The 16,589-nt window shown below is 43.9% G+C and overlaps 2 protein-coding genes across 4 annotated transcripts in view; one reads left to right on the plus strand and one right to left on the minus strand.

The window, feature by feature from the left end:
* Positions 1-3,297, minus strand: part of ARAF (A-Raf proto-oncogene, serine/threonine kinase) — a 40,525-nt gene extending 37,228 nt beyond the window's left edge. Inside the window, exon 1 of one of the 3 annotated variants that reach the window (XM_061614450.1) lies at positions 3,180-3,297. In XM_061614450.1, the coding sequence (XP_061470434.1) occupies positions 3,180-3,260 (81 nt within the window). In that variant the 5' untranslated portion in view covers positions 3,261-3,297. Of the gene's footprint in view, positions 1-1,748; positions 1,948-3,179 lie in introns of those variants that run through there. The other 2 variants (XM_061614456.1, XM_061614452.1) reach the window with 2 other exon arrangements.
* A 1,779-nt stretch (positions 3,298-5,076) lies between these two features.
* LOC133382033 (uncharacterized) lies at positions 5,077-13,139 on the plus strand. The gene is made up of 3 exons (XM_061621691.1): positions 5,077-5,363; positions 7,016-7,059; positions 10,772-13,139. Exons 2-3 carry the CDS (start codon positions 7,057-7,059, stop codon positions 11,762-11,764), a joined length of 996 nt encoding a protein of 331 aa, XP_061477675.1. The 5' UTR covers positions 5,077-5,363; positions 7,016-7,056; the 3' UTR covers positions 11,765-13,139.
* The last annotated feature ends 3,450 nt before the right edge of the window (positions 13,140-16,589 follow it).

A 16,589-nucleotide genomic window follows, 5' to 3' on the forward strand; every position in this document is an offset into this window, starting at 1 on the left:
CTAACACAATGGAAGACAGGAATAAAATCCAAAGGGACCTGGATAGACTAGAAAATTGGGCTGAAATTAATAAAATGACATTCAATAAAGACAAATGCAGGATTCTGCATTTAGGCCACAAAAACAAAATGCACGGGTAGAGGATGGGAAATACCCGGCTTAGCAGTAGTGCGTGTGAGAAGGACCTTGGAATTGTAGTGGATCACAAGTTGAACATGACCCAGCAGTGTGATGCTGTGGCAAAAAAGGCAAACGTGGTTTTGGGCTGCATAAACAGAGCTATAGTTTCCAGGTCGAGGGAAGTAATAGTCCCACTATATTCTGCATTAGTCAGGCCTCATCTGGAATACTGCGTTCAGTTCTGGGCGCCTCATTTTAAGAAAGATATAGACAAGTTAGAGCGGGTTCAGAAGAGGGCGACGAGGATGATAGCCGGTATGGAGAACAAGTCTTATGAGGAAAGGTTGAAGGAACTTGGCATGTTCAGTCTGGTGAAGAGAAGGCTGGGGGTGACATGATTGCACTCTTTAAGTACCTGAAGGGCTGTCACATAGAGGAGGGTACAGATTTGTTCTCTGCTGCCCCAGAGGGTAGGACTAGGTCTAATGGTTTTAAGTTGCAGGAGCGTAGATTCAGATTGGACATTAGAAGGAACTTCTTGACAGTAAGGGCAGTTCGGCAATGGAACTGACTGCCTAGGGAAGTGGTGGGATCCCCTTCGCTGGATGTCTTCAAGCAGAGGCTGGACAGCTATCTGCGGGAGATGCTCTAGCTGTGGATTTCCTGCTGTGAGCAGGGGGGTGGACTCGATGGCCTACAAGGCCCCTTCCAACTCTATGATTCTATGTATTACAAACCCTTACTACATAAAAATGGAGTTCTAACAACATAACAAAAAATGAAGAAACAAGATTCACAAATCTAGAAAAATAGCGGTCAAACAGATTCTGCAATACAATAACTGGGCCAACAATGTAAAAAAATATCCTATCAACTGCTGTACAATGGAGTTACCAGGTATTATGCTCTGACCAGGGAAAATAAATCACAGTTGCAAGCAAGAGTATTTCAATTCCTAAGCTAAAATGATCAGCTGGCACAAACACAAAAGAAGAGCCTTGCTGGATCACACCAGAGGTGCATCTAGGTCAACATTCTGTTTCTGCCAAGAGAGCAGTCAGAAACCTCTGCAAAAAACATGCAGCTCTTAAAAGTGCTGTCCATCTCCTGTCCATCTGGTCAGAAGCACACTACGGATTGACACACATGGAAAAATAAACTGTACTGCAGCAATATCTGCAATACTGAAATCTTACAATATTCTCACAAGCATATTAACAGAGCCCTACCCTGGTCCTTCTATTTAGGGGAAGATGACTTGGAGCAAAGACAAAGCAGGTAGGAGGGGGTGCTTAACTCTTCCCTCACCCATGGCTTTTCTGCTGCAATGCCCTCCCTTCCAGAGTTTGCATCTAGAATCCTGCAGGGAGAAAAAAAGCTTGCAGAGAAGCAATTGGCAGTGGGACAACTCTGCTGCTGCTGCTTCAAATTCTTGTCTTTGAAGGCAGCTTTGCATTCAATAAAACAGAAGTGGCCACCATATTTTGTTATAGGTGTTTGTATGTAATACATGGCTCCGCCCTGACTCCATATCTACGATCAAGGTGGAACTGAGAGGTAACTGATCTGAGCCTTGAAAATATTATATACATTGGTTAAAGATTCCTGTCCCAAATGAGTGCACTCACCTGGAGATAGCTCACTGCAGAGATATAGCAATGCTAGGCCCCTTATCTGTATTAATACCCGTTCAAGTCTTCCTATATTTATGTAGCCAAAACTGCACCACCAACACTCAAGACAGAGAGATCAGCAAACTCAGGGCAACACCATGTTATGCACAAGCACGAGTAAAGTGAAAAATCTGAGAAGGGGGACTGAGTTGGAAACCCACAGAAATGGGGGACATAGGGAAAATAGGAAGGAGTGGCTGAAGCAGGAGGAGGACAGATATCAGGTAAGGCTGGAATCAATATGTGTCTACTCAGAAGCAAGCTCCATTGGGTTCAATGGGACTTACTCCCAGGTAAATGTGTATTGGTATTGGATTGCAGCTTAAGTCATTTCCCGGTTCAGCTATTTTCAGATGTCCCCCAGGGATGGAAGAGAGAATAGTTCCTAAATCAACGGAGGAAGCCAAGAATTAGTTTAGCTAGGATTGGGCACCAGCGTTGCCATGTGCAAAAGAGGACAGGGCTCCTGTACCTTTAATACTCTTCAGACAGGCTTTTGGGGTGGGTTAGGTTTTTTATATTGTTGAGATTTTAATGTTTTAATGTATTTGTATGTTTTTATTCTGTACGTCACCCAGAGTGGCTGGACAACCAGCCAGATGGGGAACGAACGAACGAACGAGCGAACTAACTAACTAACTAAAACTAACAAACAAACAAACAAACAAACAAATAAAATAGTACCTGTGTAGAAATGGGAATTTCTGCAGATGTATCTTGTCATCTGCTGAAACTTCTGCTGCCACATAACTATTAAATGAGCAGGAACCCTGTCATCTTTTGTATCTGGCTACCCCTCCCCCCCAAGCAACAAAGTAAGGAGTACCTGGTCTTGTTCAGTTCTTATTTAGTGTGATTTTTAATGCTATTTTTTTTGCTAAAGCAAATTCAAAAGCAAATGCAGTTCACTGTCCCCATATTGTAGGTTAAAAGGGGATGTGGTTGGGGGAGAGTGACTTATTAATTCATATAATCTTATAGTTCCTCCTTGAAAGATGTCGAGTTGGTGTCCAGGGTTGCCCCCCTTCCCATTTTATCCTCACAACAACCCTGAGGGGTAGGTTAGACTGAGCAACCCATAACTGGCCCAAGGTCACCCAGCGAGCTTCAGGGCTGAGGAGATTTGAACCCTGGTCTCCCAGGTCCTAGTCCAGCACTCTAGCCACTATGCCACATTCACATATGGCAGCCCTGCAGAGCAGCACAGCACAGACTGAAAACTGAAAGGCTCTGAGTTGCTTACAAGAACTCCACAATGTTGCTCAGAGATACTGGATTTGCATTGCAGATTGGAGGATGGGTAGAAAATAAGAGAGTAGCTTAAAACAACCGTGCCTCGCTTTCCATTGCTTTTATCACCATATTGCAGGTATACAACAACCTTACCGTATAGTTCCCAGTAATACCCATACTGCAGGCTAGAGGGCTGAGAGAGAGTATTTTCAGTAGCCCTGCAATGTAGTCCATTAATACATTTTAGGCCAGAGATGGGGGCGACTTAAATTGTTCCTTCAGTCCTCCTCTTGGGCCAACTCAATCAATCAATTATATGCTGTAGCCTCATGTCATACTCTTATTGATTTCATCTATACCGGTTCGGGTTGCCAGGTTCTGGGCCTGAGACTGATCCTGTATCTTTAGGAGAAGAGAAAGTCAGCCAAGTGCAGGTGTTCTTGCAACACTGTAATGGGAAAAACCACAAGGTGGAATTCTCCGTTCCCCTTCCACAACTTTTAAAGATACAGAAGACCTGTTGGAGGCCAGGCCTGGCAACCAAAAGGTCTTCTGTATCTTTAAAAGTTGTGCAGGGGGGAGGGAGAACTGCACCTTGTGGTTTTTCCCATTACAGTGTTGCAAGAACACCTGCACTTGGCTGACTTTCTCTTCTCCTAAAGATACAGGATCAGTCTCAGGCCCTGACCTGGCAACCCTAATATTATACAGAGGCCACAGGTGGGTATGCATCCCCTCTCTTTCTCTCCCATGCATGTGCACACACACACTGACAATGGAGACATCCCTCCAACTCTCTCTAACAAAGAGAGAGCACATACATATTTAGTGCCATCTCTCCCCCTCCCCGACAATCAGGAAAGCAGGGCAAAGCATATGACTGGCAGGCAACAAACAGCCAAGACCAGCGCCCCATCACTCCTTCCTTGTCTTCCTCGTAGCCAGGCGTGTAGTCATATAGGGATGCGTGTGTGTGTGTGTCATAGACCCATTACCTTTTTGAGAGCAGAATCCCAGCTATGTATGAGCCAATCAGTATGAAAAGGGAGCGTGTTAGCCACTGAGAAGAGTCCTTGTCCTTTCATGCTGATTGAAGCAACTCAGAAGACTCTTCTCAGTAGCTAACACACAGCCTTTCCTTTCATGCTGATTGGCTCATGAGAGGACAGGGAGAGCAAGGGAAAGTGGAAAAGGGGGCATGGATGTGAGGGGTGTGTGGCATGACTATCATGAAGGGACTCTGCACTTCTGAATTTGCCATTATACTACTGCTTGTGCCCACTCAGGAAAGCCACTTCACACTGGTGCCAGTCTATTAGTTGGTTGAGGCCTTGGTGGTGGTGCTGCTGCTGCCCAGTTGGCATTGACCCGTGTGACAGGGCCTTCTCAGTGGAGATTTCCTGTTTGTGGAATGCCCTCCCTGGTAAGGTGTGTCTGTCTCCATTATTAACTTTCAGGAGGAATGTAAAGCTCAGGCATTTGATGGCTGAAACACACTGTTCCTGGTGTGAGGGAGAGGAAAGGAGATTTGTGTGTGTGTGTGTATGTGAGAGAGAGAGAGGTAGATATGTACTCCTTGTTGTTACTAGATAGCAACACCATCACTGTGTAGGTGATTAGGCAGGGAATCAATAGTGTGGTGATCTCCACAATCAGGATTAGCAGGACATAGCTGACTTCCAATGGTAAGCATGAGGTTGAGTGTATGCATGTGTGCACACTGCCAGATATAGAATTTAAGAGACAGATAATTTTCTGGATATGTTGAAACAATGAAGGGAGTATTTGTGTTAATTCAGTCTGATAGTCTTTAAGGTTCCACAAGTAACTTTTCTTCTTTGTTGCAAGATGGAAATTTCTAATCTCACGAGAGGGGGTAATTTCCCCCCTAGTGGTTTACTTTTACTTTTAACATGTGCATTTTCTGTTTACCTCTAAGCTATATGTCTCTTAAGTTCTACATCTGACAGCGCAGTCACATATATAAGTCTACTCAGAATTGAGCCCGGGAGAGTTCAATGGGACTTACTCCTGGGCAAGGTGTGCAGTAAAAAATAAAATAAAAAGGCAACTAGTGAAAAAGTAAAGCTTGTGATTTTGACAATAGGGTGTTGCCATATTAAAAATCATTTTAGTTTATATGGGTGGGGTCAAGAGGGGGGGTTGGTCTAAGGAGGAAAGGGAGCAGTCGGGGGCCAACTGAGGCCCTGTGCTCCCAAAAACCTGTTGCTGGCCCTGTGCGGAGGTATAAAAGGGCCTTGGTGAGGAAGCAGGTTTCCCCCCAGTAGGAGTGTGCAGGCAAGCCGTTGGCTGGGCTGTTGTGGAAACTTGCTAATAGTGAGTATTTTTTTAAACAATTGAATGACGATGCTTTTGCAATCTCTAATCTTTTGAAGCCATGAAAGAGTTTTATTTCTGATACGGTGCGTTGTTTGGGTAGCTTCTGCATTTTAAGTCTGTCACTCTCTTAGCCTGTTTCCCCCCCTTTCTTTAGCATGTACTCTTCAGGTGAAATTTGTTTCAAGGGTATGTATTATTGTGGCCCTAAGCATCCTTGGCCAGAGAAGTGAGCTCAATGGGGCTTGCTCCCCTGTAAGTGTGAACAGCTTGGCATTAAAATGTACAGTTCTGTACGTAGTGAGGTCATCTGCTTATGAACCTGCGGCTGGACCCTGTATTAAATTAGATATCCCTCTTGCCTGGTGAAGGCTGGTCTATCAGGGTGGATGGGATGCTGCTTGCCAACCTGTTTGCCCTTAGCCAACCCCCACCTGCCTGCATTCTTACTTATATCCAGCCCAAGGGGTGGTGGCACTGCCCATTGACTAGCATTAGGATGACGGGTGGAACAAGAATGGGAGCTTCCCCTGAAATACAGCAGCAGGTGCAGAGAAGTGTTCTTTGCCAGCTCCTAGGTAGGAATAGAGAGAGTTGGACTCTCACCTCCCTGCCATGTCCCAAAGCTATCTTTTGTACCGAAGCCTTTCCATGTCAATGATGGTCCTGTGCTTGGTTGGTCCTGCTCTCAAACTCCAAATGGAGGAGAGGTGGTTAAGGCCATTTTAAAAAAATGTTTTTTTTGAAAAACCCAAACCTTGGAGAATGTGACCTTGTTTAAGTCCTGCATGATTATTTGGGCTGAATTGCAAGTGGATAGGCTTGGCCCTCAATCAGTGAATGGCTGCAAGCTGAGGTCTGTAGAAGGGTTTGCTGCTTTCTCAAATCTGCACTTCTAGCCCTATGTATGTGCCCCCGCAAACACAAGCAAATGCAGCTTCAGCTACTCTCCCCCACCCCTATCAATCCAGTAGTAATTGGTGAACCACACTTGCAAGGAGTACAGCAGAAAGGGCTCTATAGGGCGAACGTTTTTAAAAATAAGTATTGCAAGGGGCAAACTGTTGTTAATAATAAGTATTTACCACTCTCATTCAGGCTGGAATCTGCCAATCTCCGTTTTTCTCAATTTCTCAATCTTAATTCACTTAGCCACATTTCCACATCAGTTTGTGAAATTAAAAAAAAAACTCCATGCAAACATTGGTCAGGATTTTGGTGCACATTTCTTCCAATGTACATATTTTTGCAAGCAATATTCCTTAATATCACGACTTTCTGTATGTTTTCACTAATATATGTAGCAGTGTGAACCAGCTACAAGACTGTACTTGCATCTGTAGTTTTGGGAAGCAGCCTGATCTGCTTTGGAACTGCTCTGTTTCTTTCCAATGCCAATCGGTAAACCTTAAGGAAAGTTTTTATAAATTTCTGTTCCATTGGTATCTAACATCATTATTCCTTAATTGTATATGTAGCACTGCAAGTCATTCTTGTTGGAGATGGAAAGCAGCTAATGGAGGGATGCCCAGCCTTGCAACTCTTTGGGGTTCTTCAGGACAGGGCTGCAACTGGGCTCTCAGTTGTTTTGCTTGCATCTAAGGTTCTGCACAGTGTCGTAGACAAACTTGACATATCTCTTCCTTTTCTAGCTTCTCAGTGGTTGGCTGTGAGGACCATAAACCCTTTTAAAATGGTAAGCACACAAGAACTGTGTTGTTCTAAGGGAGACTGGGGGCTAGATCAGTGGAACTGTGAGAGACCAAACACGTACCTTGTAAATGATGGCCTTTTTTGTTCAGAGTGGAAATTAGGGATGGAAGGATCTGTCAGTTTCAGTTCTCTGTTTGCCATTTTTCCAATCTTAAATTCAGTTCTCCCTATTTCTGCAACAAGATGCTTTTTTAATCCTCATGAAAAGTCTCCAGCATTTTAGTGAGACTTTTTCCTCATAAACACATTTATGTATACAGTTTTGACTAATGCACACACTTTTGCAAGCAGTTGCTCCTCATATAATGCCTTTTGTATGTTTTCACTAATATATTCATTTTTATGCACACTTTCCCCTAATACACGCATGTTTGCAAACATTGCTGGGTTGGAGAACTGCATTGCAAAATTTGGATAAGTGTGAATTTCGAAGGAATTTTGTGTTTCAGTTCTCATGTTGTTTTGGAAAGTGCAAATTTGATTAATTTGGCTTTACGTGCAAACTGAATTGAGTTTCTCCCCCATCCCTAGTGGAAAGCAGCTTCTGAAGTGAGCAGGGATGGAAAGATCTGTCATTTTGGATTCTCTGAGTTTCTCATTTTTCTAATCTTAAATTCAGTTTTCCACATTTTTGCAGCAATTTGTGAATTAAAAAAAAATCCTCATGAAAATTCTCCAGCCCTTTAGTGTGAATTTCTCCTAATAAACACATTTTACAAGGCATTTCTCATCATATAATGCATATAACAGGCTCAATCCAGACAAGACTGAGATGCTGTTGGTGGGGGGTTTCTCTGATCAGATGGTGGATATTCACCCTGTTCTGGACGGGGTTACACTCCCCCTGAAGGAGCAGGTTTGTAGTTTGGGAGTATTTTTAGATCCTTCCCTGTCACTCGAGGCTCAAGTAGCCTCGGTGGCACGGAATGCGTTCTACCAACTTTGATTGGTAGCCCAGCTACGTCCATATCTGGACAGGGAGGACCTCACCTCAGTTGTCCATGCTCTGGTAACCTCTCGACTGGATTACTGCAATGCGCTCTATGTAGGGCTGCCTTTAAAGACGGTTCAGAAGCTACAGCTTGTGCAGAATGCCGCGGCCAGACTGAGTACGAGGACCAGGCGGTCTGAACATATAACACCTGTTCTGGCCCGCCTGCACTGGCTACCAATATGTTTCCGGGCCAAATTTAAAGTGCTGGTTTTAACCTATAAAGCCTTATATGGTGCAGGACCACAATACCTGCTGGAACGCCTCTCCCGATATGAACCTGCCCGTAAACTACGATCAACATCGAAGGCCCTCCTCTGAGTTCCGACTCATAGGGAAGCTCGGAGGATGGTAACAAGAACTAGGGCCTTCTCAGTGGTGGCCCCCGAACTGTGGAATAGTCTTCCCGATGAGGTGCGCTTGGCGCCGACGTTGTTATCTTTTCGGCGCCAAGTTAAAACCTTCCTCTTTTCTCAGGCATTTTAATCTTTTAAGTATGTTTTAATTGATTTTAGATCTGTGGATTTTACTTAATGTGTTCCTCGCACTGAATCATAGGATTTTATTGTATATGTTTATATTTTCTCTGTTGTACACTGCCCAGAGAGCTATGCTAGTCGGGCGGTATAGAAATTCAACAAATAAATAAATAAAATAAAATTTGTGTGTGTTATTTTCATTCATATATTTATTTATTTATTGCACTTGTATACCGCCCCATAGCCGAAGCTCTCTGGGCAGTTTACAGCAATCATTTATATTCATTTTTATGCACACATCCTCACATATATGCATTTTTAAAACATGCTTTGGTTGACAAACTGCATCGCAAAGTTTTAGACAGTGCGAATTTTGAGAGATGGCTGTGTTTTGGTTCTCATATTTTTTCAGAAAGTGCAAATTTGATGAATTTGGCTTGACATGTGAACTGAATTGAAATTCTCACCCATCCCTAGGAGTGACTGGCTGAGAATGGAGAGATGTGTTGACAGTGGGAGTGGTGCTTAACCCTTTCTTGACTGCCATTCCTACACCCCCTCTCACCAAAATGTCCTTACAACACATTTATAAAACATTTATTTAAACCCTATTATAACTTGGAGCAAGAAAATGGGCTTTGGGGGTGGGTGGTTTAGGGATTTTCCTTTGCTTATTTGTTCTTAGATGCCCACTGTTGAGTCCAGAGGCCTAGAACTCTTAGAAAAAAATCTTGGACTAAGGCTATGGTTGTGGAATGTAGAGGTTTATTTCTCGGTACCTTTCTTGCTCACAGTTACATACAGACTGCTGTTCTTCCTTCCAGAATTATCTGTAAGTCTTGGGGTGCGTGGGTGGGTGGGCCAGCCTATGCCTGGCCCATAGCATTCTGGAATTCTGGTCTAGATGAAGGAATGGCTATGCCCCCCTCCCAAAGCATCAGTCTAGGAAAAGACTGGTGGGCTACAGTTAAAACATACTTGTGTATAACATGTAGTTTGGCCCTGGATGTTGAAAGCTTCTGGGAGCCATTCTTTTCACTAGCTTAGCAGCGAACAGGGAAGAAAAGGCTTGTGGCCTGGATAAGCATGTTGATACCAACAAGCATGGCTCTGCCATCTTTCATCTTCTTCATAATTGCTCATCACTACACATAATTGCAGTGATCATTTATATAGCTTCAGAGTGTTGGCAACCTTTTCTTTGCCTCTTAAGATTTGAACTCAAACATCTGTAGGCTGCAGATTTCCCATCCCTGCTCTAACCACACTGGTGCTTGAACAGCTACCTCCTATAAAGGCATTTCTCAACAATGCCATTTGGGCCACAGGTTTCAATGGTCCACTGCAACAATATCATCTCAGCAAAGCTATATGGACGTATTAGGTTAACCTTCTTGCAAGCCTTGATCTTCACTTCAAGACCACGGCCCCTACCTTAAATGTTCATGTACACCACAAGTTGACAAGACCCAGAAATTGAGCACTCTGCACATGCTCCACAGCACTGCTACCACACCCATCAAGTAGCCTATACATTGAGGGAACATCCTATGATCCTACACATGCTTACCTGAAAATACTGCTCACTCAATGAAAACATACTTCTAGGATTGTTTAGGCCTGCAGCCTTTAATATTTCAGTTCCAAGCACACAGAAACTGAATCAGAGTTAAATTAAAACAGTTTGAGCCGTTAACATCAGCCATGATCATGAGGCATGCTGGCTGAGACTGATGGACAATGGGAGTCGCATAACATCTGGAGGGCCCCAGGTTGCCCATCCCTGGTTAAAGTGTCTGGCTAGGAATAGGGAGGCCCAGTTTTAAATCCTTGTTCAGCCATGCAGATCACAGGGTAACCTTGGGCTACTCACTATCTCTTCAACTTATCCAACAACTCAGTGTGGTGCGTTTTGCTGCCTTGAGCTCCTTGGAGAAAAGACAACCTATTAATAAATGTTTATGTTGATTGCAAGCACCCTTGTGCAAGCTGGTGCCTTGCAGTTGTTTTCAACTCCAACTCTAATAAGCTCCAGCCAGCATGGCCAATGTTGGGGATGATGCGGGTTGTTGTCAAACAAGATCTAGAGAGCACCAGGATGGACAAGTCTGGTTTAAAGATCAGAAGCCGAGATGACAGATGTTGGAAAGAGGGACTATAGGCATCACTAAAACATGAGCTTGAGCAATTCCCCTGAAATAAACTAACATCTGCTCTTGTTTCAGCTTCATCTACAGAGAGTCTCCAAAGGCCTGGGCCAGCTTGAAGCCTACATTGATGCAGAGGAAGGGGTGGCTTTCCAGATGGACAACAACTTGATCTTAGCTTCTCTGGCTGGCCAGTTCACATGGGCTATTCAGGGTGTAGTTGAAAAAATGGAGTCTAGCAAATTCTGGGTCACACGTCTACCCTCTGGAAAAGTTATGCTGAAAAACTGGATAGGGATGTATCTTGCTGTAATGGATGCTGGAGAAGACCCCAAAACCTTTCCCATCCAACCTGTCCAATACTCGGAAGATGCGTCCTTGAAGTTTGATGTCTTTTACAAGGACAATAGGATAGCTTTCCGGGCCTACAATGGTCTCTTCTTGGCCAGGGTACGTAGAGGGTTCCACACGGTGGAAGCAACCAAGTTGGTTGCTGATGATTCCTGTTATTTCCGCCCCCTGATTGGAGACCTCTTTCCCTCTAACTTTGAAATACTAAGAGTGATCACAGGTGACCTCTCACATGTGAAATATCGCCGACATATCTTGGATAAGCAGGTCTATATAAACCGGGGTGAGGTACCAGAGGAACACACTTTCCATATGACTTGGGAGACTAGTGTTACTGACACTGTTTTCTGGAACCGTCTGTGGGGGCTTGGTTTGGTATCTTCCTGTGCGTTCACAGTTGAAGAGGCAACACCCCTATTGTTGTACACCAAGAACAATGACCGGACAGTCCTTGTCCAGAGGTATATTTATCGAAAGCTGACACGAGAGGTGCTGGTGCCCCCCCATACTAAAGTCTTAGCCCAGCTTGTTGTTGACAGAAACAGGTGTGTTACTGTGTTGTTCACAGCCGCCATTCGAAAGGTGAAATCAAATGGGGATGTGGTGGTGATGCACGAACGTGGGGTGTGGAAAGGGTGTGTCTATCATGATGTCCGTCTGGAGATCAAAAAGCACAGGCTTACTGAACACAGACTTGGTCAGAAATGCCAACTCATGTGACGTTAGGAGGACTGGTGGCCTTCTAAAGGGCTGATGTGCACTGGATGACACATGGCCCACTCCTGAAGAAATGCAGCTGTGACTGCTTGGATTCTGGACCATCCTGGTCTGGTCCCTTGTAGGATGCTGCTCTTTTGAAGACTGGTTTGTTCCTGATCAAGGCAGGCAAGGGCTGCTTCCTGGGTGTTTCTTGGTAGCTCTTTTGTACCTCCTAGGTGCCCCAAAATGATGGCTACCTTTTTATAGCAAAGAGGAGGAGAGCTCCACACCTTTTTAGCACAAGGCAACTGAAATAAAAAAAAAAAGGCAACTGAAATAAAAGTGTGAATTCTGTGTGTGCGTACGAGGAAAAAAAAGGTGTTTTGCCTCGTTTGTGTGTGGGGATCATGTGAAGAGCAAGGTGCCATTTCAGGATTAGTAAGAAGGGAAAGGAAAAGAGATTCACAATCTCACAGGTATTATTTCACAATGAAATCTCAGCAGAGGTGGAGAAAATATTGTTCTTCAGCCTTTTCTGCTAGCTCTGACTAGAAACTGAAGAACGGGGAAGTGCTGTGTGTACCTTCAGGTTGTTTTGGGTTACCAGAGATGAGATGCAGACAAGAGGTTTGCTTACAAAGAGTTAAAATTTATTGTGTAACTTACAAGCATACAGCCAAGTATCCCCAATAAAAGTGGATCAGCCACCCAGTTCTGCGGTAGCTGGTGTCAGACTGAACACCCCATTGGCCACAAGAGACACTTTTATAGCATAAAAGTTGGCATACAACCATTAGGATTACATAAATGATTAATGAGTATACAGACATCAAAATAATATGTCATGGCACCTGTTGCCTATAATTGGCTATTCTGACCTTATCACAGGACACCTTCAAAAGCAGACTAATTGCTAGAAAACTATATTATCTTAACTGAAATACCCTGGCATCCTTCCTTGGCAAACTATATGCCTACCATATCATTATCTCTATCTCTGCTAACAAGCAACTGCTGCCCTATCTGGTCATTGACCATCCCTTGACTCATCCACCTGTATGCACAACAACTGATAATCTTAGCCTTGACCAGATGCCTAACGATGCTCCTTTCATGTCTTGAGGTAACGAGGTACCTTCCCAGCATCATACTGGGCAAGCCATCATATCCTCATTAGAACACCTAGATAAGATCCCAGGTGGTCATGAGGTGATCTGGCATACCCAAGGATGCTGGGGCTCTAAAGGGGAATACAATCCTTTAGGCTAACTAACAAATACATACTGAATATATCTTGCTATGGGCCTCTACTTGCTTGCTGGGATAATATACTGGTACAGGGTATACATGCTGGAAGGTAACTCAGTTGCTGAATAGCATAGCTGCTTAAAGCAGGGGAAAAGGCTGGAACCTATATGGAGTAATGGAACACGGACTGTAGCTGGGCAAGATTGTCCCAACAGACAGCCACACATTAGATATGTAAAGTCCAATGCTTATAGGCCTGAATATCCTGGTTGTATCCTGGAAAATTTTGGTTGGTTGATTTTTAGGTCAGGCTCTTTTCATGATTCCAAACCTGTCCCCCTCTCCCAATTCAAAATTGGGGACAGGCAGGCTAGAGAAAGACTTTTTTATTTTGATTATTCCTTACTTTTCAGTATTACATTTATATCCATTCTACCTTTCCTCCAAAGAACTCAAATTGGCATGCATGGGCCTCCTTTTCCCCATGTTATCCGCACAGCAAGCCTGTGAGGTAGGTTACGCTGAGAGACAGTGATTGGCCCAAGGTCACACAGTGAGTTTCATGGCTGATTTTAGCCTGGTCTCCCAGGTCCTAGTCCATTTAATATCCCTCCATCTTATTCCACATTCTGGAAAAAAAGACGTAGAAGTGAATAAGCTGTGGCAGAGGAATAATATTTTCCTATAGGTCTAGAAATTTATGGTGTTCGTTATTAACAGTCCTGCGTGGCACCTTTAAGATTAACCAATTCAGGCTGTAGTCCTGTACATACTTATCAGGGAGCAGTTCCCATGGAATTCCATGGGGCTTACTTCTGAGTAATGTTTAGTTACTGCGGCATGAACCCACATTAGAAACTGTGACAGCAGGGACCCCTTTTGAACCAAGGTAAGACGCTTAGGTATTAAGTATTAATAAAACTGAAATGTTTAAGTGTCCACCATTTCTTTGCAAAAGAGGAGGATAGGAATAGAACCAGACCAGGTGGAGACCACACAACGTGTCTCCCAGCAGAGAAGCAACTGTGACAGCAGGGACCTCCTGTGAACCAAAGTATGACACTTTTGAGTTTAGTTGGGTGCTGTTTCTAAAATTGCAATGTTTAAGTGCCTGCAGTATCTTTGTAATGGAGGAGGTTGGGGAGAAAACCAGAACAACTTGGCCGTGCCCGTGACCTCTCACTGGCTATGCCCCCATGACATTCTAGCATCCCCACCAGGTCCAGTGGGTGCCAGTCCCTACTGCCCAGGGCTACCACTGGCAACATTTACAACCTTCACACCAAGCTGGCAAGTCTCCATGTGGTCTGTATGGCCATCTCCAGCTATGCATGGGGATAAATTCAATTCAGTTTGTGTTTAAAGGCAACTTATCAAATTCACACTTTTCTAAACAATATGCAAATAGAATCCAGTTCCCCACATTTCTGCAGCAATTTATGAATTTTTCTAAACCGCATGAAAATTCTCCAACATTTTCATGTGCATTTCTCCTAATACATATTTTTGTAGGCAGTTTTGACTAATGTGCCCATTTTTGCAAGCCATTTCTCACCGTATCATGAATGTTTGCATGTTATTTTCATTGATATTCATTTTTGTGCACGCTTTCCCCTTATATACATTTTTGTAAACATTGTTTGACTGGCGAACTATGTTGCAAAATTCAAAGGTGCTAATTTTGAAGGATGACCGTGTTTCAGTTCTTATGTTGTTTTGGAAAGTGCAAATTGGGTAGATTCGGCTTGAAATGCAAACTGAATTGAATTCCTTGCCCATCCCTAGTTTATTCCCAAGGAACTGGTCCTTTCTCCAGGATTATTTTCTTCTTCCCCAAAGTGATGGACTCTTTCCATGGGACTCTTACTCTCCATGACAGAACAGCTAATGTCCTGGGAGTGCAGTGCCACCATCATGCACCTTGGGGCCTTTATTTGCAAATCTGTGCCCCTCTCAGCTTCTCCAAGTCAGGCGGAAGGAACTGAGCTCCACTGCGTGCTATAGGTTCTGTCCTCCAGCCCTGCCTGCTCTTAGCAGGTTTAGAGACAAAACAGTGCAACTTCCTGTGACATATTTGGGTGGGAGAGGGGAACAGAATGGAGTGACTGGAACAGAAGGACAGAGAGAAAGATGCCAGAGAGGTCATTTCCTGGTTCACACAGAGAAGCTATTTTCAGGTGTCTCAAGGGATGGAAGCAAGAGATGTTCATAGAAATTAATGGAGGCATTCACGATTTGGTGTAGCTAGGATTGACGGACAGGTGCAAAAGAGGACAGGGCTCCTGCATCTTTAATAGCTGTGTAGAAGTAAGAATTTCAGCAGGAGGTGCATATTGCCATGCAGACCCCATCTGATGGAATTTCTTCTTTCATACAACTATTAAAGGGGCAGGATCCCCCTCCTCTTTTGAACCTCGCCCCAAAAGCAAGCAGCACAGTAAGGAACTCATGGACATTCTCAGTTCATACTTAGTGTGATTTTTTTTTTAAAAAAGGCTGCTAATTTGAATTCCAAAGTAAATGTAGTTCACTGTCCCCACATTGTAGACTGGAAGGGATTATGGCTAGGAGAGAGTGGCTTATTAATATTACAGTTCCATCCTCCAAAGAGGTGAAGATGGTGTACATGGTTGCCCCCTTCCCTATTTTATCCTCACAACAACCCTGTGGGGTAGGTTACACTGAGAGACAATAACTGGCTCAAGGTCACCCAGTGAGTTTCATGGCTCTGTGGTGATTTGAATCCTGGTCTCCCAGGCCCTACTTCAGCACTCTAGCTACTGTGCCACGCTCACATATGGCAGCCCTGCAGTGCATTGCAGAGTGAAAACTGAAGTCAGGCTCTGAGTTATTTGCAACCACCCTATACCATTGCCCAGAGATTGACTCCTAAGGCAATTTGGGGGATTGGCTGAAATGGAGAAAGAGGCTTACAACCAGAGATGGGGTGACTTAAATTGCCCTTTCAGTCCTCATCCTTGGCCAAACCAAGCATTCAATTACATGCAGAAACCTCATGCTCTAATGGTTTCATATAGACTGGTTGCACTTTTAATAAGACATTGAATAATATATACATACTTTAAATACCACCACTACCACTACCACATCATCATCATCATAAAAATAATAGCAATAATAATACTAACAGCAACTCAAGTTAAAGCAGGAAGTCCTGACTTTGCTGGTAACTCTTATTTGCCAATCTCAGCTAAATGCCCGGGTAATACATGTACATCAGGGATATGCTGCAATATTTTGTTGTAGGTCCCCAGACATTGTAACAAATGGCCAGGATGTCTAAGCTGGACAGGATACCAACTTTTGTGCCCTTGCACTGGTACAAGGGTGTTAGCCCCCATCTTATCCTGGTTCAGCTAGAACACTGGTCCTTTGCACAGGTACAAGGAACTAAAGAAGTATATTTGAGGAAGGCATTAGCACAAGGCTGGGGAAGCTTTTTCAACCTGAGGGCAACGTTCCCTTCTTCACAATCTTCTAGGAGGTGCTTGCCAGTGATGGGTGTGGCTAGAGGCAAAGTGGGGGGAGCCAAAAAATAAAAAAAATGACTTTTGTATAGTAGGCTAGTTTCTGTACA

Source organism: Rhineura floridana, chromosome 3 (genome assembly GCF_030035675.1).
Source record: "Rhineura floridana isolate rRhiFlo1 chromosome 3, rRhiFlo1.hap2, whole genome shotgun sequence".
NCBI classification, from domain to species: domain Eukaryota; kingdom Metazoa; phylum Chordata; class Lepidosauria; order Squamata; family Rhineuridae; genus Rhineura; species Rhineura floridana.